Source organism: Rhinolophus sinicus, linkage group LG02 (assembly GCF_036562045.2).
Source record: "Rhinolophus sinicus isolate RSC01 linkage group LG02, ASM3656204v1, whole genome shotgun sequence".
Classification (NCBI taxonomy): domain Eukaryota; kingdom Metazoa; phylum Chordata; class Mammalia; order Chiroptera; family Rhinolophidae; genus Rhinolophus; species Rhinolophus sinicus.
This window is the reverse complement of record NC_133752.1, coordinates 138,846,746-138,867,553: the sequence shown is the minus strand read 5'-3', so window position 1 is coordinate 138,867,553 and position 20,808 is coordinate 138,846,746. Positions and strand designations below refer to the sequence as shown.

Sequence of the window (20,808 nt, the reverse complement as noted above, 5' to 3'; positions counted from 1 at the left end):
TTGGCATCATAGTAATACTGGTCTCAGAATCAGATGTGAAATGGTCCCTCTCATTTTTTGGAAGAGTCAGTGAAGAACTGGTATTAATTATTTTTTCAATGTTTGGTAGAATTCACCATTGAAGTCATCAGGCGTAGATCATATAGGTAGTTTTTGGTTGCTAAATCAGTTTTTTCACTTGTTATAAGTCTGTTCAGATTTCCTATTCCTTCTTGAGTCAGTTTCAGTAGTTTGTGTACTTCTAGTAATTTTTACATTTCATCTGTTATCTTATTTGTTGGTATATAGTTGTTCATAGTATTCCCTTATAATCCTCTTTGTTTCTGTAATGTTCATAGTAATGTCTCCCTTTTCATTACTGATTTGATCGTTTGAGTCTTTTTTTTCTTGCTACAAGTTTGCCATTTTTGTTTGATATTTTCAAAGAATCAACTTTTGGTTTTGTTGATGTTATCTATTGTTTTTCTTTTCTCCGTGTCATTAATCTCCACTCTAGTCTATTATTTCCTTCCTTCTACTTTGGGTTTATTTTGCTCTTATTTTTCCAGTGTCTTCAAGTCAAAGTTTAGGTTGTTGATTTGAGATCTTTCTTTTTTAAATATTTTAATATGGGCATTTACAGCTATAAATTTCCTTCTAAGCACTGCGTTAGCTGTATCCCATAAGTTTTGGTATATTGTTACTTCATTTTTCTTCATCTCAAAGTATTTTAATTTCTTTTTTCTTTTTAACCCATTGTTTATTTAGAGGTTTGTTATTTTGTTTCCACGTACTTGTGAATTTCCTATATTGCTTTGTTACTGATTTATAATTTTATTCCATGTGGTTGGCTACCATGGATAACCTTTGTTTGATTTCAGTCCTCTTAAACTTTCTGAAGCTTATTTTATGGCTTAGCAAATGGTCTATGCTGAAGAATGTTCCATGTGAACTGGAGAATGTATATTCTGCTGTTAAAAACTCTGGGTCACCAGGGATCAGCAGATGCTCTTCGGGCCACCACTGGCTCCCACACTCAGTTATGTCATTGATTTTCTGCTTTTGTTTTGGTTTTGGCCTAAGGATTTCCCTTACTTTATTGCCAGGTCAATAATTCACTTAAAAAATGTTTTTCATGTTTAATCCAGTGTGAAAGATATTTTATAATGGGAGACTTATTCAGGATGTCTTGTTCCATCATAAGGATATTCTGTTTTAGATGGTGATTTAACAGATAGATACACTGATATCACCTGGGAATAAAACAACGGGAAATATGTAAGACTGTATGAGGAAACTTTCCTAAAAGAGATCGAGGAAAACAAATAAATGGGGACTTATACCATTTTTCCTTGATAAACTGAATATAGCAAATAGGCTGATTCTTCCTAAATTAGCAAGAAGGTTTAATGCAATTCCAATAAAGGTTCCAATAGATGTAAATTGATTTCTAGGGATTTTAAATGGATTTCTAAGATATCAGCTGGAAGGATAAGAAAGACTAATTTTTTTACATTAAAACATGGTTAATAAGGAGAAACTAGCCCTATCAGATATTAAAACAAATTAAATCTGCGTTAATACTGTTACACAAATATATAGGCAGACATTAAATGCCTTGAAACAAATACTTATCTGAGCATAATTGAAACCAGAAGGTCACTTAAATACACTTAAATCAGAGACCAATTTTTCATATTAAATAGTTGCATTAGAACTTTAACTTGAAATTTTTTGCTAAAGTTAAAATAAACTTACTTTCTGTGTAACAAAGTTATAAATATTTTAGCTCTTAGAAATTTTTGACATTTTTTTCTTAAAATTATTTGGAATATGAAGTGATAATTTTCACTTCTCCATAATCAGTATACAAAAATATGCCAAACTCTATCCATTTTTAATAGGGTCTCTCTCTAGTCAAATCATTCCTTTATGCACTTTTTGTGTCTTGTCCTCCGCAACTTTCCCTGAATTGCTAGCTGGATTGACTCACACATTTCATGGCTGTGCTTGTGATTTGAATAGCTTTCCATCATCTTTATCAACTTCATAAAATCCAACATATTTTGCAGGATTTGCTAGTGCACTCTGTAGTGGATTTTCATTGCACTTGCAGTATATTTTTGAATGACAATCTGCAGGATGCTGGCAAACACAGACAACATAGATGGTGCTATGAAGCAGAGAAGGTATTCGAGGAGGCACTGACTATGGTCTATAAGAGTATTTTACGTTCTGAATCACCATCATAACAGGTTGTATGGTTAATGAATATACTTGAATTATGAAGGCATTCTGGTATATAAGAATTCATTGTATGCTAAAGGTGGCTTTAAAAATGAGGGGGAAGTGGATCATTCAATAAAAGTTTTAATAATAGAAAAAGTTAAAGCGTTAATGTAACTAGTGCCAGGGCCTGTGGCTCCTACAGCTGTCTCCTTAGAAGAAGCAGACCCATTGGCTTGTAGGAACTTAGAAGATTTTAATGAGCAGATACTTCCACACTGTGGGAGTCACTGAATTTCCTCATACCTTGACTGAGGATAGCTTTCACAAAAATTTCCTATGTCCTAACAACATAACAATCATTCAGTTACCTTCTTGAAGTCCAGTCTCCTCTCCTTACCATAGCATGCTCCAGGACAAAAGGGGAGGGAGGATGGTTTCCTGATGCTTATTTTGTTCAGGGCTCTCCTTTTATTTGATAGTTACAGTTGGGCTTTTCTACATTACTACCCACATCTGATTGATAGAACTCTAGTAACGTCAGCGAAGAAGGGATCCTACCAGAGGAACACAAGTAGCAGAGCTATTCTGGAACAGAACTTCCCTACTGGTGTGCCACAAATGGGTTACAGATGTACCAAGATATCATTCTTTCCAGTGACAACAGGACCTGGAGTAGCAGAGCCCAAGGCCTTAGGACCTCTGTCAGGATGTTGAGTAGCCTCCTCCATCTAACCAGTGTTCTGCGCAGTAGTTATCCTTTTCTTTAGTGCCACAAAGTGAAAAAAGGCTGGGGAGCACTGCTCTAAGCAATTAGCTGGAAACAATGAGAACATGAGTAATACTGGGAACACAGAGTCATTTGGTTTAGGGAAGAGAATAGTAGATTGTAGTGGAAAATGAGGGGGCAGTTTAGACTTTTTCTAACTTTGAATTCACTCCAGTTCTATTTTTCACATTAGACTTTATATCATCAATACGATGTTTACATTAGTATCAGCCTGCTGCAATTTTTACTCATTAATAATTCTCTACACATGCCCAGATAAATTCCAGGAGGAATAAAGAGTTGAGAAATAGTAATAAAATAACCAAAAGAAAAATCAGAGGAAAATATTTGACACAGGGTTAAGCATGGAAACAAATCATAAAAATGCTACATGTTTGGTTATATTAAAATGAAAATGATCAGCACATCCAAAAATTCTAAAAACAATGAAATGGAAAGATAATGCAATAATCTACAAATAAAAACTATGCTAACATGAAAAGACTAACATCCCAGTAGAAAAATAGTCATGACATCAGGAGGTGTTCCACAAACAGCTGCAAATGGCCAACAAATATATGAAACATTCAGTCATAAAAATAAATGCAAACAATTGAGGACAATTTTTTTACATATGAAGTTTGACAGATTTTACTTACTTTTAGGGAAACTAGGCCTCTTACTGGTAGTCGTGTAAATTGGTGAGCATTTCTATAGGTCAGTTTGGCAATACATTAAAAAGTGTTTTAATCTTCCTACTCTTTGACCTTGTTTTAATTTTCAGGAATTTATTCTAAAGAAATTATCAGAGATGACATGAAGATATATGAAAATGATGTGCATTACAGCTTTATAACTGATAAAAATTAGAAGCAATTGAAATCTACAAAAAAGGGAAATAAATAATGGATTATAGATTATCATGTGATGGAATCATGGGCAATAGTTAAAATAATGTCTTTGAAGAATACTTAAGGTGTGGAAAATACTGTCTATGGGCTGCTTTAATTGCATGTACATCATTTCAAATATTGTTCATCTAAAATACTGTTAGTTGGAAGAGGCACCATTTTCTCTGGCACTAAGAAGGAAAACAACAAAAATAACATCCAACATGTGGATTATGATAGAAGACCTCGACATAAAACTAGAACAACCTTAGAGTCAGGGTAAGTGAGAACTAGACTTGTCCCTGGAAGGGGACAGCAAAGAAACCAGCTGGTCCTCATTCAGACTGTGGTTTTAATGCCTGCCACAAGCATAGTCCAAAATCTTCAAGCAGGGAGAATTTAAAGTGTTCACACTGGGTAGTTCCCCTAGATATAAGCAAACATCAATCCCCTGGCAAAAAATGGATGTGATGCAGGTAGACAGTAATTATTTTCTTTTGTAACTTTGACAATGATTTTTAAAGACACTTGATTCTAAAACGAATTTCTATATCAGGGTTGTTATAAGTGAAAATTGTGTGTCTAGAGTGAAAGGAGTACGTTATATACATATGATCAGAGGGAAATACTCCAGAGTTTAGCAGTGTGGCCCAATCTGTTGGATTACATATGTCTTTTACAGAATTTCTCCATCAACATTTCTTACGTGATTTAAATGTTTATATTAATTAGGATTCCCATAATTGTCTTTACTCCATTTTTTAAAATTTGATTTTATCTGCTAGTGTATTTTGAATCACCCCAGCCTTTGATAATGAAACTCAGACATTTTGGACTTTTCATAATTTCAGCACTTTGGGAAAGAGCTGTTTATTTTGGCTTTTGACTTGTGAGTTGTTACTGTTAACAGTTGTATTAAAGGTCTTCCAGAAACGCTAAATCCCTGCAGAGACGGAGGAGGGAGAAGAGGAGAATAGAAGGGGAATGGTTAAGAGCACAGTCTCTGAAGTGAGAACTACGCTCAAATTTTAACCCCGATGCATACTGGTTGTGTGACCTTAGGCAAATTATTTAAGTAGTTTAGGACTGTTTCCTCGTTTTTAAAACAATAATAATTGTGCAGCTGAGAGAACTAAATGAAATAATGTAAAATATCATATAATATCTTGTTACCATTTCTCATTCAGGGTCTGTGAGACCAGTGCCTTGATAATGTGATTTATTGTTTATATCCCTTGCTGTTCTCCATTGTATTCACCCTTAACAATGCTCACACGTAAAAGAGACCTTTGAGAATCTATAATGTCTTCAGTGCTTCCCTTTTTAAATGACATATTCCTTATTCCAGCAAATAGGAAAAGGGGTACACTCCTGATTAGTATAACCTCAATGCAGAAACCAAACAGAAAGGGAAATTTTATAGGCCAACCTCACTGAACAAAGATGGAAAACTCCCAAACAAACCAAAATGGTCAGCAAACCAAATCCTGCAACATATAAGAATTACATGTCATGACCAAGTTGGATTTATTCCAAGAATGCAAGGTTAGTTTGACATTAGAAATTCAATATAATTTGTCACATTAACAAAATAAAGGAAATAAATATGATCATCTCACAAAGATGCTGTAAAACCATCTGATAAAATTTAACATCCATAGATCCTTTCATAAAAAAGTAATTCTTAGCAAACTAGGAGTAGAAGGGAGCTTTCTAAATTTGATAAAAGCTACTTACCAAAGATCTAGAGTAAACAGATTAATGGTGAATTCTCTGGTACATTGCTATTGGGTGCAGTTTTGAACACCTAGAAGATTTGACACCTTCCTTTATTTCTTAAACTGGTGGTGGTTGTTGTCCTTCCCCGTTAATTAGTTTTGTTCTTTTGAAACTAATATATTCTCCCTTTTTATTTGACTTTGAAGCAGTATACCTAATTAGTATTTCATCTCAAAGTATTCATTTTATTGTTATTTTTTTCCCAACAGTTTCCCCAAATTCCTTTTTTTATTTTATTTTAAAATTTTATTGGGAACAGTGTGTTTTTCCAGGACCCATCAGCTCCAAGTCAAGTCATTGTTTTTTTCAATCTAGTTGTGGACGGTGCAGCTCACTGACCCGTGTGGGAATCGAACTGGTGGTGTTGGTGTTATGAGCACTGTGCTCTAACAAACTGAGCCAACCAGCCACCCTCCAAAATTCCTTTTTATACTCTGTGCTTCTGCTTCAAAAAAAACGGAAAATGTAAATGTAAATTTGTTTCTCAGTGTGAGTACCATTGAGATACAGATCCCATCTATGACAGTGTTCGAGACTTACCATAATTGGGACTAGGGGAGTGTCAATCAGAGTGTTGTCAGCCTGACTGGAATGAACCAGTTGTGTGCTTCAGCAATGGAAGGTGCTAAATCTTGAAAATGATAGTGTATAATCAGTCCTATGTTATTAAAATGTTCCTTAATGTGACTCTAGACATATAGGCTGGTCCAATCTTTTATCTGTAGGAGACTTAGAAATTAATTTCATTTGATACATAGCAGGTAACAAGGAGGCTGTGTTGTGTGGTGTATTAACACATCCTGGAAGATGACAGAAGTCGAGAGAAGCTGAGAAGCAGGCAGTGAGGATGAGAGACTAGGAGCAGTCACATGAATCCTATTCTCACACGCACCATTGGCCTTGTCCATTGGCCACTCATTCTGTTATTCACCTTTATCAGTGATACATTGTTTCACATTTAGAAAAATCACATTTCAGTATATCACATTTAAATAAAACCACATTTTCAAAAAGTACAATGTATCATATCTAAACAAAAAGCAGTATGATATACAAATTGACCATTTTCATTTTCCATTCTGCTTTAAATAACATGGGAAAACCAAAATTGCTTTTCTTGGTTTTCCCCAAGGACAGCTGAATATACTTAAAACACTACTTAGTTATAAAACAGAACCTTATCATATATGGAGATTGATGGAATAAATATTGCCCCATGTAATCGAAATGTTTAGAGAAGTATGCTCTTTTCATTAAGTTCAGGAAAAAATATGTACACAATAAGGTATGTCATATTCTAGTATTAGATCTACAGAAAGTTCCTATTTACCAGGAGTAATTTTTAAAGATATGTCTTAATATTTCAGTTACCTAAGAATTATAACCTGATTCAAAAATAACCACTTTTCAAAGATTGTAATAAAATATTCAGTGCTAAAACTGGGGAGCTTAATTTAATCACTGATGACTCAGGAAGAACTCAATCTTGGAGTGCTTCATTTTTAATGAACCTCGCTTACAGGGAAAAACTGAAAATTCTAGTTATTTGAGTTGACTGATTATTTGGATCACGAGGAAGCATATATATTTTGTGAAGGTCATGAAAGCTGTGTCATATATACTCTCACGTTTTTTCCTTTCCACCCATGTTACAGGCACTATAGAAAGGAAAGGTCGAAAAGTATCCCCCTCAATTGGAAAGTAGACATGAAAACTACCATGGTTACTCTAAACCAGAGTTTCGCAAAGACCGAGCTGTACACCACCTGGCTTAGAATCATCTGAGGTACTTGTTAGAAAAGCAGATTCCTGAATCCTTCACCAGACCTGCTGACTCACTGTATCTGGGAAAGATCTAGTAACAAGCTCTCCAGGTAATTCTGATATTTAATTTTGAGACCCATTGCCAGATGGCTTCTGGATCTGAGATACAGACCTAGGGAAAATGATCAGGGCAGCACCAAAATAATTCCTCTCCTGAATGTTGATACAGGAAAAAAGTGACAAAGATTGAAATGGGTGTGCTAACTTCCCACAGAGTACAGGAACAGGAAATAATATGTCCTGCTGTCAGACCAAAGGAATTTGGCAAAGTTGGAAATAGTACAGAGCTATTTCATTTGTGTTTATAACATCTTTGCTTATTTAACGTATAGATTTTCCAATGTGTTTTTCTTATTGACGTGTAGTCACATGAAGTTAGATCAACATCATTTGATTCATCTCAAAGGTGTTTTTATCGTTTTAATGCTTTGCTTTTAATTCAAACCGTATAGTAAATGTCTCTTTAGGGTTTCTTTCCACTAAATATCCTTGAGTTTTCAGAGCGTTGGTGGTGATACAGTTACGTATTTTCATTAACGTGAGCCAATGTTACTTGTAATTCCAGTTGTTACTGTCTTTTACCCCTGGGAGCAGAATGTAATGGCTTTTGGAAGGAACCATTTGATTTTTATTTCATTTTATACCACTGGGGAAAGATTAGTTTTATTTGGTCTGTTTACTTTCTCTATGACAGTTGAACATACATAAATTCTTCCTTAACCATCTCTTTCCTTCCCCCTTCAGCCCCACCCTCTACCACCCCTCAGTTTAAAGGGTCAGTAAACAGCATTAAGCACTCATAACACTGTGGGGAGTCGCAAAAGAAGAATCTAGCCTCCTTTTCAAAGTACTTTACTGAGGAATCAGTATCCACGTCCTGCCAAGTCTTGCTCCATATCTCTACTACTCAAAAATCTGCAATGCTCACTTTTGCCCCAGGGAAGCCTTCAGTAAGCCACAGGCCAGGCATGACAGCCTGCCTTCTCCTCCACTTACTTGTCTTCTCCAAAATGCTCCCCAGGCATGAGGGCTGAGGGCATTTTGTGGCCTCCAGCTTCCTGTGGATTGTTCTGGGTACTGTTGATCATCAACTGTGAATCCTGGTCTGCGCCTGTACCTACGAGACGAGCGGGCTGAAACCAGACCCTTCTCTCCTCACTGTCTTGGCTTTTCAGCCTCCACAAAATGAAACAGCAGGGCCTGGTGAAGGGAATTGCAGAGCAGAATTACAAAGTAGGAGAGAGAAGGGTTAAAATTCTGCAACTCTATTTTGGATTTTCACCTGTCCTGCCTTCAAGTTTGTGTCACCACCTCAAATGGATTTCCTTCTTTGAATCTTTCCACTCCCCTACTCCTCCACAGAAAGGGACCTCATTATCCGAGCCTTTCTTCTTCTCACCCACACCATACACTGTCCGATCAAGTAAGGCCACAGGCGCGGGCTTCCTAGGGAAGAAGCCTCCTTGCCCAGCCTCGCAGGTGTGTGTGCATGTATGTGTAGGTGGGGGATGGTGGGTGAGCTGACTGTGGGTCCTCCAATTCATCTTTCTTATTCAATATTCTCTCCAGGGCCACTGGGAGCCGGTGGTTCCTTTGCTGATTAACCCCTGCATTAAGCACACAGGTGTGTGCACACACATCCATGTAGCTTGTACTGGATAGTACAAAACCCATGTATTGAGAATAGAATACAGCCACCATACTAGTAAGCCTCATGTGCTGGCTGGAAAATAGGTCTGTAAAGAACTGTTTGACATCTAGATTGATCCCCTTAGGATACACAAAAGAACTCGCCTAACTCTTAATGACTTTCCATTTCACAGTGGTCACATCACACACATTTTTGTTTGCTCGTTTCAGAATCTGCCTCAGAGAAATGTGGGGATGAGGGTAGGAATAAGTTCACCAGTTTCTCTAGGGTTGCCAGATTTAGCAAATAAAAATATAGGGTGCCCAGTTAAACTGGCATTTTAGAGAAACCATGAATAATATTTTAGTATTAAGTATGCCCCATGCAGTATTTAGGATATATTAAAACATGATTTGGTGTTTATTTAGAAGTCAAGTTTATTGAGGCAACTCTGTTCCCACCACATCTTGCTCATCTTTAGTCTCCCGGCTACCATCTTAGACTGTAGGTTCTCATTACCTCGAGCCTGGGTATCTGCTCCTGCGTGGGGGTCCTTCTCAACACAGCTCTTCTTTTCTGATCTACCTGACAGTCTTCTACACACTGAATTTTTAAAAAAATGCTGTTTTCCTCAAGTTTCTCTTCACACAAGAAAATATGATGGCTTCTATTGCTTTCCAAAGTGGCTTTCAATCAGTGTGCAACTGTATACCAAATTTTTGTGTATATGCATTTTCCTTGGAGGAACTTTTTTTAAAAATCAGAATCTCAAGGAGATATGTAAAGAACTGTGGCTTATACAAAGAAACAAAAGTGGGTGAGTTTAGAAAAATGCCCCTCACTTCAATCATAGCTTTTGCTTTAGACATCACTAGTTCGAAAGTCCCCTCGTTAAAGTGTTCAAGTTCCACCAACATTTTGCAGAACAGGCAAGACAGGTATTATTACTTTCATTTCAAAGATAAGGTAACAAGAGATGGGAATTGCAAAATCATACACAACTGTCGTATGGCATAGCTGGAGTTTGAACAGAAGCCTGCCAGCTGCAAATTTAATTTTCTCTCCACTTTTATGACAGCCAGCTTTAAAAAATACATAAAAATCAACATTTGTACAATGCTTCAAATAACAGTTTTAAAACTGCTTTGGATCTGTTTGAGCCTCACAAAGGTTCCTTTCCATCTCTGAAGAGATGTCCTTATTCCCAGGACATCTGGTGGATCTTGGCATTCAGCTATCCTTTATACACCACAAATATTGGGTGTTTGGCCATCTGACCCATAGGGATGGCTTTTCAGTGCAGTCACAGTAGTAGTAGCTCTAACCGTATTCCAGTGCTGCCGTTCCTCAGATATTTGACTATTTTTAAGGGTAGGTTTCAGAGTCGATTTTTAAGTCACAAAAAATCATTTTTACTATTTTATGTTTACTCCCTTAAAAGCATAAAAAGGATATAATTTACTTCAGTTATTCAACTATTCTGTGTTTTTGTCTTTGTCCATAAATCAAATGCATTCTCAAACAAAACAAAACAGCAAAAGCTCCGGTTGCTTCCCAAGCTCCACCCTTCTCTAATTTTCCTCCTACCTCTGTAGCCTTGCCTTCTTAATGTCCCTTGCTGCCCCCCCTTTTTAATCAATCCATGGATTTCTCACGATTTAAACATCTCTATGCTCTCGGCAGCCCAGATACCCCCCGTACTTTGATATTTAATGGTCCAGATGAACACTACCTTGTGTGTCTAAAAGCCGTTTCAAACTTAACGTGTCCCAAACTGAGCTGCTAATATTACTACCCCACCACCTGCTTCTAAGTCATCCCTATCAGGAAATGGCAATTCTGTAATGCTCAGGCAAAAGGAAGTAAAAAAACATAGGGGTATTCTTAATTTTCCTTTTTCTGACACCCTACATTTGATCTGTCAGCAAATCCTGTGGACAGATACAATTTGATCCCTTTTCACTACCTTCACTAATTCCCCCCTATGTCAAATCACCATTATCTTTCACCTCGGTTTCTTCGAGAACTTTCTACCTGGTCTCCTTTTCTGTCTCTGCCCTCCTTGACAGAACAGCCACAGTTATTCTGTTAAAATGTAAGTCAGATCATGTCGGTCTTCTGCTTAAATCCCTATCATTGCTTCCCATCTCACAATAAAAGCCAAAGTCCTTACAATGACCTGTGTGATGCTACATGATTGTATCTTGGGTCACATCTTCCAATGCTCCCCCCACGGATACTTTTCACCCTCTTCTCCCCTTTCCAGCCTCCTGCGTGGTCCTCCTGCAGGGCAGGCCTGCTTCTGCCTTGGGCGTGGCCTTTATCTTGCTGTTCCTCCTCTCCCAGAAACCAGCATGGCTTTCTTCCTTCTTTCTTGTCTTTAATGTTACTTCCTCAACACTTTTAACAACCTTCTCTGCCTTATTTCTTTTATTAGCGGTTATTACTCTCACATACTAAATATTTTATTGGTTTATTTATTGTCTATCCAGCACATAGTAAGCATTCTGTAAATATTTGTTGAGTGAATGAATGAATGAATGAATGAGTCCAAAGGTGATTTTCTTGTGTGGAAGATATGTTTTAAATTGCATTATATATTTTGACAGCAATTTTAAAAGTGGTCTTCACAAATGGTTTGGTTAATCATTCACATATTGTGTATCCTCCTAAGTGATTACTTTGAGGAAGTTAAAACTTGAATACGTATTTGAAAACATAGTAACCTCGGGTATAAATATAAAAAGTAAATGTGAAGAAAATATGTGTTGAACAGATTACTAAATCTGAACAGACTTCTGTAAGAAGTGATTATGAATACAAATGTAGGACTCCGAGTTGTGAAGAGAAACTATGAGTCATTTCAGACCAAGGAAACCATATCAGATAAGGCTTAAAGGGAAAGTGACTCTGTGATGATTGAAAGTTGGTAAGCAGTGATAAAAGTTAATGTTAGTACTCTATTGATATTTATGAAGGATTTCCCATTTTGTGCTAAGCCTCATAAGTGGTAGGTCCCTTTATTTTTCCATTTTACAGAGAAGAAAGTCTACCAAGGCTTAGGGTAGGTAAGTAACTTGCCCCATGTGCCACCCGCTAAAATCTAGATCTGTCTGACGCCAAAGCCCGAGTCCCTGACCACTGAGTGGAGCTCCATCTTACTTTGAGATTGGACTGTAAGAGCAACTTGCAGGGTGAAAATTCGGCAGAGGTGCAACTAGGGAAACTCCTGTAAGGAGGCACCATTTTGTAAGTCCTGTAAGAAGCACTTAGGGATAAAGCCTGAGTGCAAGAGTAGAAGTCCCTCATCAGAAGCTTCCTGTACCGCTTCAAAAGTTCATTCTCACTCCTTTTCCTCCTCTTTTATATTCCGTGTGTGTATGTAGTTGATTTTGCGTATACCACTGTGTATGATACAGTCTTGCCAAAAGTCAGGCAGTTTTGCTAGTCTAGAGAGGATTTCTTAATTCTTTACACTATTGAAAATCTTGTTAAACATGAGTATTTATTACTGTAGCATATCCACAGCTGAAGTTGGTAGAATCAGCAGCACCTCAATTATGGGACTACATACTTCATCTCTCTCCAGAATTAATCAACAAAAGGAATGACTTCAATGGTGTAAAATAAAAACATGCCATTTGAGATGCAGGCAAGCCATCTTATCATGAAAAGAAGGAAAATACTCACTTTATTTCAGTCTTCCCTCTTAGGAATCCCACCTGATGTACTGGTAGAGTCCTTGTTTGGTGGCTGGGAGCTGGAAGGGTGTCATGGAAATGGAAATCCTTTTTCAGAGTCTGAGAGAAAATGTCAGGTGTCTCCCTTAGCTAGTCAACATTGAGTTTGTTTCCCTCATGTTGCTGAGAGTATAGTTCTCTCCAGCTCTGTTCCCACTCCAGCACATTGAGGCATGGTGCACGCTTCCATCTGTATAAAACAGTGTTCTTCGCAGGGGTGAGAGTGACAACATTCTACTTCCCAGGGTAGGAAAGCAGAATTTTGGGAGTTTGGATTGAGTATAGTTTGAAAAACTTTCTTCTGGAGAGTCTGTTACATCCTCCTAAGAGGTAATTCCCTTACTCTCCAATTGATCATTATTGGTTTAGAACAAAGGCACTTGATAAATATTCATTGAATGTAAGCACTACCTTAGGGTTTCTCGCCACGAATGGAGGCGTTTGAATAGTATCTACTCCTAAGATGTCCATTTTCCTGTTTGCAGTTGTTGGTATCTATCCACGATATTCCTTGGGGGATGTGGAGTGGGGGCTGCCCCAAAACTTTGTGTCGTAGCTGAGACCAGTATGTTGGAGAGATTACAGCTTGAATGCCTGTCATGTTGATGGATTCCTATGAAAGAGGCTGCCCCAACTGCCACCCCTTAAAAAGGTAGAAACACAGCCTGTTTCTTTAGCATAGGTGATTATGCTGTGTAACATGTTGAGTCTTCTACCTTAGACACAGTTGAAGAAGTAGAACAGGACACCTGGCTCAGAGGTAGCCAATCTCAATGCTCAGGGGCTTATGAGATACAAGAACTTCCCGAAGGTCAATGGTGATAGAATCAGATTCCCTGCTTTCAGGCTACGGAGGAGAAATGGCAGGTGTAGTGGGAGCAGAAGTGGAAGGGCTGTGGTTACGCAACCTGTATTCTGAGACATTTGTGTTCTCAGAACATTGCTGTGTTCTGAGACATTTCATGAGGAGTTGGGGCAGTGGTGCGCTGAGGCAGGTCTCACAGGCCTGAGAGCTGGTTGTACGCATCGCGTCCCAGCTCTGCCTTCAGAGACTCAGGAGTATTGGTAGGAGTATTGACATCATAATAATCATTTTTGGTTGCACTTCAGGTCTCCCTCCTCCACATCTAGTTGTTAAACACTTACTGGCACACCACCGGGGTGGGGGAGGGATGGTATATAGGAAGGAGGGGAAGCAGTTACCTCCTCTGGGTCCTTTGTCTTGAAAACAAACAACGTTTAAGGTAATATGTTAACGTGATTGTTATTAAGATTATAAGAAAAAAGACATGAGGGAAAACATTGTGAAATATATGATTTAACTATCAGTGGTTAAATTACAAAACTCCGAGGAATGTGGTCAGAGGGCAGTCCCTTTCCTATTCCTGGTACCTCTCAAAGCACAGTTCCCTACCCCCTAGGTCCACAAAGGATGGCTTGACAAGCCGGTTAAGCCTCTGGTCTTGCTTCCACGTGTATTCTTTTCCCCTATTACTTGAGGTAACCTGAGTGCACACCAGTTACTTAAAACCACAAGAGCCCAATGAATAGTTTTTGAATGCTACGTTTTAATTTTAATTGTAGACAAAAATGGGACAGATTAGAATGGGTACAAAGAGTATATATGGACTTTGGAATGAGGTTTGAATTCCAACACTACTTCACCCCTTCCTGGTAGCATAATTTACTTATCTATGTCTCAGTCTTCTTAGCTGTAAAATAGGCATAAGAAATAAACTCAGAGATGTTTGTGAAGATTAAATGAAATACCATGTGTAAGACATCTAGCAGAGTGCCTGGCGCATACTATGCACCCAGTAACTTCAGCTCTTTTCTCCCATTTAATATACTTATTCAAGCCTTTCGAACAGCTCCTGGTACTGCTGTCAAGTCAGCAGAGCTGAGAAATTAATTAACTGTCCACTTGTATTAACATGACTTAGGTTGTAATGATATTGCATCCTTTATAATTTTACATTTTGTACTTATGTTCAACTGAAATATTTTAGATAGAGCCATAATTATTACAAACCTTTGAAACACGCTCTCTCTACACTTAGGGAGGTCCTATATGTCAATCTACAAATGACTGGGCTCCTTTTACTTTTGTTTTTGAATAAATATTTAGACTATGGGAAAAGAACTATGCTAGGTGTTGTGGGAGAAGTAAGAAAAACAGCTGCTTATATAATACATGGTTAAATATACAAAAAAAAAAAAAGAGAGAGGTAATGCTCAGTTTCCTATATATTCCCTTCCAACCACCCAGCTTCTAGGTACCTAAATTGAATAATAATGCTCTGTGTCTTTTAAATCCCTTGTTTACTGTATTACAGTTTATTTACCATTAGTTTACTTAGGCCATCTGTGCTTAGTCCCGTTATCACTGCTAGTACATTAAGGGTGAAATCTGCCCACTTGCCAAGGATGTGGTGTTTCTCAGTACCAGATGATTTAAGGGGAGCCACTTGTAAATGGACTGGTTTTTGGCATATGGGCCTTAATACTTTGCCAGAAGTGAATTTGTTTTGAAATAAAGTTTCTGATTTTCAAATATATATAGCATTTTCAAACAAATAGTGTGATGTACAAATTACCATACTTTAGTTCATGTTAGAATAATCCACATTCTAAATCTGTTTGACATTTACCCCTTAAGTATTTTGCATCAATAAATCACTTCTATAGCATCTTAAAACATTCATAAGTAATCACATAACATCCTACGTCCCCAGGGCCTGTCCCATTAGTGTGAGTAAAAAAAAAAATAAATTACAGTAATTAAGACATAATTATGTTGTCTTGAAAAGCTCAGGGTCATTTGGACTTGATTCCTGGAAGAGTTATCAGTGCCAAAGAAAAGTCAGGAAACTACTGGCTTAGGCCTATAATTACACATCTGGGACTGACATTATGATTATCAGACGTAGCACCTTTTGATTAAATTTCAACGTTGCTCTTCAGACAATCGACAGTAAATACAAAACTAGTGTAAGGGAGATGAAGAGAGGTTGAAGGTGGAATGACAGGGCGGAACATCCGCATTTCGGCAGTGAGAGAAACTTGTCACTCAGCCTGCTTCAATTCCATGTATGGTGTTCAAATGTAAGTTTGGGAAGAGCCCCTTTGTAATTTTGGCTAAGAACACCGCCCCCCCTCGCCCCCACCCCACACCAGGTGCAGAGGCCCCACTCACCTGGAATGCAGGAAGGTGGTTTTCTGTATTATAGTGCCTGCTTATTGTGTGTAGGACGGCGCACATTAGTGTGCGCATAACTGGCAGTGGTGCTCCAGCCTCACCCTCCCACACTTAGGGAAGTTATTTGTCAGATCTTTTTATTTCCTCACGAGCAAAGCTCACAACTGATTAGGGGCAGCGCAAGAGTCTCCTCCAACCCCTTAAACGTCTTCCTACGGGTCCCTGGCTCGCTGTCCGGTCTCCTAGCGGTGGCTCCGCTTTCCCCTCCTCTTGAGGGGTCTCAGGTGGGACTTGTGGGGAGGATGCTTGGCTCTGCTCTTGGGCCCCAACATGGGAAAGCCATGACCCTGGCAGAGGGCTTCCATCTCCGGGTCGCGGCTGGCGGTCGGCGGCCTCGGGGCGACTACGAAGGAGGAGGATTGGGGTGGGGGGGGGGCGGGAGTTGGCGGCCGCCGAGGCCGGGCAGCGGGCCCCATCCGCGGCGGGCGCGCTCCGCCGTCCTCCCTCGCTCGGCTCCTATGCTCATATTTGGACTCGGCTGCCCGTGCCCAGGAATTTCCCGTCATGCCTCCCGCCGCCCCGTCCGTCGCCCAGAGCCGCGGAGGGAGGAAGGGAGTCTCGGACAGCGGCGGCGGCGGCGGCTCCCTGGCCCTTCCATGAGCCCGCGGCGGACCCTCCCGCGCCCCCTCTCGCTCTGCCTCTGCGTCTGTCTGGCCGCGGCCGCGACGCGAGGAGCCGCGCAGTCGGGTAAGTTTGGGCGCCCTCCCCGGCACCCCGCACCCCTCCCGCCCCGACCGCGCCAAGTCGAGGTGGGACCGCGACCCCGGCTCCCCTCGGAGCGCCGGCTGCATCCCCTTCAGCCTCCTGCGGGGACCCCCCCTTTCTCGAGCCGAGGAGGGGCGCGCGGAACGGTAGCGCCCCGCGCGGGCGGCGAGGGGCGGCTGGAAGAAGGTCAGGGCTGGCTTCGCCCCCGCCGACGGGAGGCGTCTGGCTGCCTGGCTGACACCTTATCCCGTCCCCGGAGCGAACCTGAGCCCTCAGGAGGCTCTCGCCCGGCGCGGGCCCCCGCGGGAGGGGCCTGGCGGCGCAGCCGGCCGCAGGCGGAGGGGACGCCGCCCCCTGCTCGGGAGGCGCGGGGCCCGCGGCGGGGACCCCTGGAGCCCCCTGCTGCGCGCAGGTCGGCCCCGCCGAGGTGGCAGCTCAGATAACGGGCCCCAGCGCGTGGGAACGTGCCAGCCAGGCCAGCGCCTCCCATCGCGCATCCGGGAGGGGCGTGGGGCGCCGGGCGGCGCGCGGGGCAGCGCCGGGACCCGCGGGCGGGCACCGGGGAGGGCGCACCCAGGGGCGCACCCGCCGCCTGCCTGCAGCGTCTTCCGCGCCTCCGACTCGGGCACCCGCGGGCCGCTGGTCTTTAATAGGCCAAAACCGAACAAAACCCCGAGTTTGCCAGGTACTAGTTTTGTTTTTTAAGTGGAAAAAAGCATCCAAGTCTGTTTTTTAAGTTTTACGCTGGGCTATTTCAAGTCAAACTATATAAACGAAAGGTGCCGTTCCATTATTTGGTTAAGGACTAGCAGCTGTAAATTGGTAATTTTGAAGCCTTAGAATGATTTTTAAAGAGTGTTTTCTTTGAACCATGTGGAAAATATCAGTGAAGAATTTTGTTTTACATCAGGTTATTATAAAAATTAATTATTTGAAATGACAAAGGTAGAGTTTAAGGTAAATGTGAAATTGCATGAACTTTTATGTGATGAGTATCTAATTGGTCATCGGAACTTCTCAGTTCTTTTTACCCGGCCTGGATGAACAGAAATTATAATTACTCAGAGTTAAAATTTCTTAGGAAATTTCAGTTTGCTTTTGCTTTTCTCACCAATAGACTAAACTCAAAATAAGATATGGCTAATAACTAGGACTTATATATTAGTTGAAAGCTGACTCTATTAAGCATAGATTATATTCAGCACTGTCTGGTCTATCCATATTTTCATTTGTAGTATTGTTGGCAAAATAGATTTTAAAAGATAGTTTTTATTCTGTAAAATATCTTCAGGATTCATGTAACTTATAAAATTGTCAGTTCAGATTAATGGAAGATTTAAAAGATATCTAACTTTATTAAATGTGCAGTTTATAAATATTTACTTAAATAATGATTTCAATTTCGTATTTGTTTCTGATGAAGACTGTTTTGTTAAAAAACCTACTTTTTTATAGATTCATATTTTAGGAGTAACTTTAGTAGCACTTCTTGGGAAACACAACAGGTTCTAACTTCACATTTTATCAGTGGTCTAAAAAAATACTATGCTGCACCATGATTATCCAGGGACTATATGTATGTTTTTTTCCCCCTCCGTGATGTGTTCACTTACCTAATACTTGTGGCAAAGCAGCTCTTGAAGACCAAAATCCACCATAGTGTGGCCCCTTGCCAGCAGTTTGGAACACCAAGTTTCTATTTGGACCATTTAAACACTTATTCTTTTCATTTTGGTCCCAGCTGACGTATAAGTCTAATTTCTGGTGACTTTTACTAGGGCCTTATGTGAATGTCTGGAATTTTTTTATATTAAAATAAGTAACTCTCTGACATTTAGAATTTTGTCACAGTTCCTAAACTGCTTGTCTGCCAAGGTTGCAAGTATACAACGTCATTTAGATTTAAGGCAACACGCGGCTTTAAAAGGTGCTTGTTCTAATATCTTAACTAAAATGTTAACCCATTAGGTTAGAAATCTCTATTTTGCTAAGATCCAGTAAGAAAAAAAATATCTAGAAGATAACCCAACAGTAGTTTTTAAAGATTTTTCTAATACATTTATCCTTTTTTAATGAAAAAGGAATTTTCGGCTGTTAAAGAGCAACTTTAGGAGCTAATGCTTTTTGGTTCTATCATACTCTGGTCACAGTCCCTTTGATTTTTATCTCACCTGTGTTACTTGTTATAGTTAGGGATTTGTTTGATGAATTTGGTTCACATGTTTGGCTTCCTTCTCTGTACAATGATGAAGATAAAGTTGGCCATTAGTCTCCAAGTCCCTTTTAACTCCAGGGTCCTATAATACTGGTTTCGTTTATGTAATCCTGCAGAGCCACCCACCACGTTGGTTCAGGCTTCTGACTGTCAACTGACTTGCCATGCATGTTAAACTGGTTTACTTGTCGTCAGATCTGGTGGGTGTGGATCCAGCTTTGGGGAACCTCAGTCCAGCTCAGGAACGTCTTGATACCTGGTACGCGCACACAGATGCACACACCTGGATAGAGTTCTGTAATACTCCGCACCTGTTAATTTCTTGCCCTCTCCTGATACCGGAAAGGGCTGGTTATGTCATGGGTAAATGCCTCCTTGCTCTTTGGGGATAGTTAAGCCCAGGACCTACGACGGTTGGTTTGGTATTCAGTTTTCGAATTTGGGTGTAGGTTAGGGATGCCACTAGAGAGCACCCAAACCTTTCGTGGTTGGGAGGACGGTGGCTAGTTATTTGGGGGCATTCCAGACAAAATGCCCTGTATTGGGTTTTCACCTTTTGATTGTACCTGGGAGGAGACTGAATTGGACCAACCCATCTGGTTTATTCAGAATTAAATTGGCGTTGTATAGGAGGGTAATCAGATAGCTATTTAACTGGTCAGTTGTTAGTGAGCCTCTCCGATTGCTGTACAGATATCTCAAGGCTTTACCTTGAATAATCCTGTTTATTCCTTCCTGGCAAGATGCGTTTTCCTGTTAGAATGCTCAGCACAACCCTGGATCTCTGTTCACATATTTGCCTCTATAACATACCAAAGTCCTATCTATGGCTATTAAGGAAATACAAAGAGAAAACAAAGTACAGAAAAAGTAGACCACTAATGAATCAACCAGTCGACTTTATGGGGGATTTTGGTTATTGCCTTATTTAAGCATCTGCTGCAAGTAACAGAAATGAACAAGTTTTAGGAAATATAAAGGAAAGAATTTGATGGAAGCCAAATGCAGACAGACCTTATGAGGGACTGGGAAACCTGCAACTTTCCCAGTCTCTGGTCTTTGCTTTTCTTTGCTTCATTGTTCTCTATTTGCTGACCCCTTTTTCCTGCTTTCTTGTGTTCATGGTTGAATGTGGCTTCTCAGCAGCTCCTGAGTGTTCACATGTCCCTCAGTCCAAAGCACAGGGAGAGAGTCATTCATTTAGTCTCGATCCTAAACTCCTGAGAGAGAGAACCTGAAAGGCATAGTTTGCATCAAATGACTAATCTAGATTTCCCTAAGATCTCTTCTAATTCAAAAGCTCTTTGTGGCGTGTACTGCACCTACCTGGCTTGGTTTTACATTGTTACATTTGTATTATGGGGTTATTCTCAAAATGTATTTTTTTCTCTTGATTGCATTGTGTGTGTCAAAGAGTGTGACACCTTTAGTGGGATCCTGGGACTCCTACAGAAGTGCTGGAGACAAGCTCTGTGGGGAGTAAAGTGAGTGTAGCACCACATTTAGGAACGGTAACAGAGCTTGGGATCCAACTGAGTTGTGAAAATCCTGTTTAATAACAACTAATCCATCCTGAAGATAATCATTTGCATATTTTCAGGAATTTGCTGAAGTAAAATGCTAAGCTCAGATAGCTCTGAAGGGTAAATTCATTAAAACTATATTTGATAACTAGAGACATTCAGAATACTGTGTTTCCCCGAAAATAAGACCTAGCCGGACCATCAGCCCTTAATGAGTCTTTTGGAGCAAAAATTAATATAAGACCCAGTCTTATATAAGACCTGATATA

General features: G+C 40.0%; 1 protein-coding gene across 1 annotated transcript in view; it reads left to right on the top strand.

Moving 5' to 3' along the window:
- The first annotated feature begins 16,229 nt into the window (after window positions 1-16,229).
- MSRB3 (methionine sulfoxide reductase B3) overlaps window positions 16,230-20,808 on the top strand; it is a 151,374-nt gene continuing 146,795 nt past the window's right edge. The window contains exon 1 of the mRNA XM_019732461.2: window positions 16,230-16,783. Coding sequence (XP_019588020.2) covers window positions 16,339-16,783 — 445 coding nt within the window. The 5' untranslated portion in view covers window positions 16,230-16,338. The remainder of the gene's footprint in view (window positions 16,784-20,808) is intronic.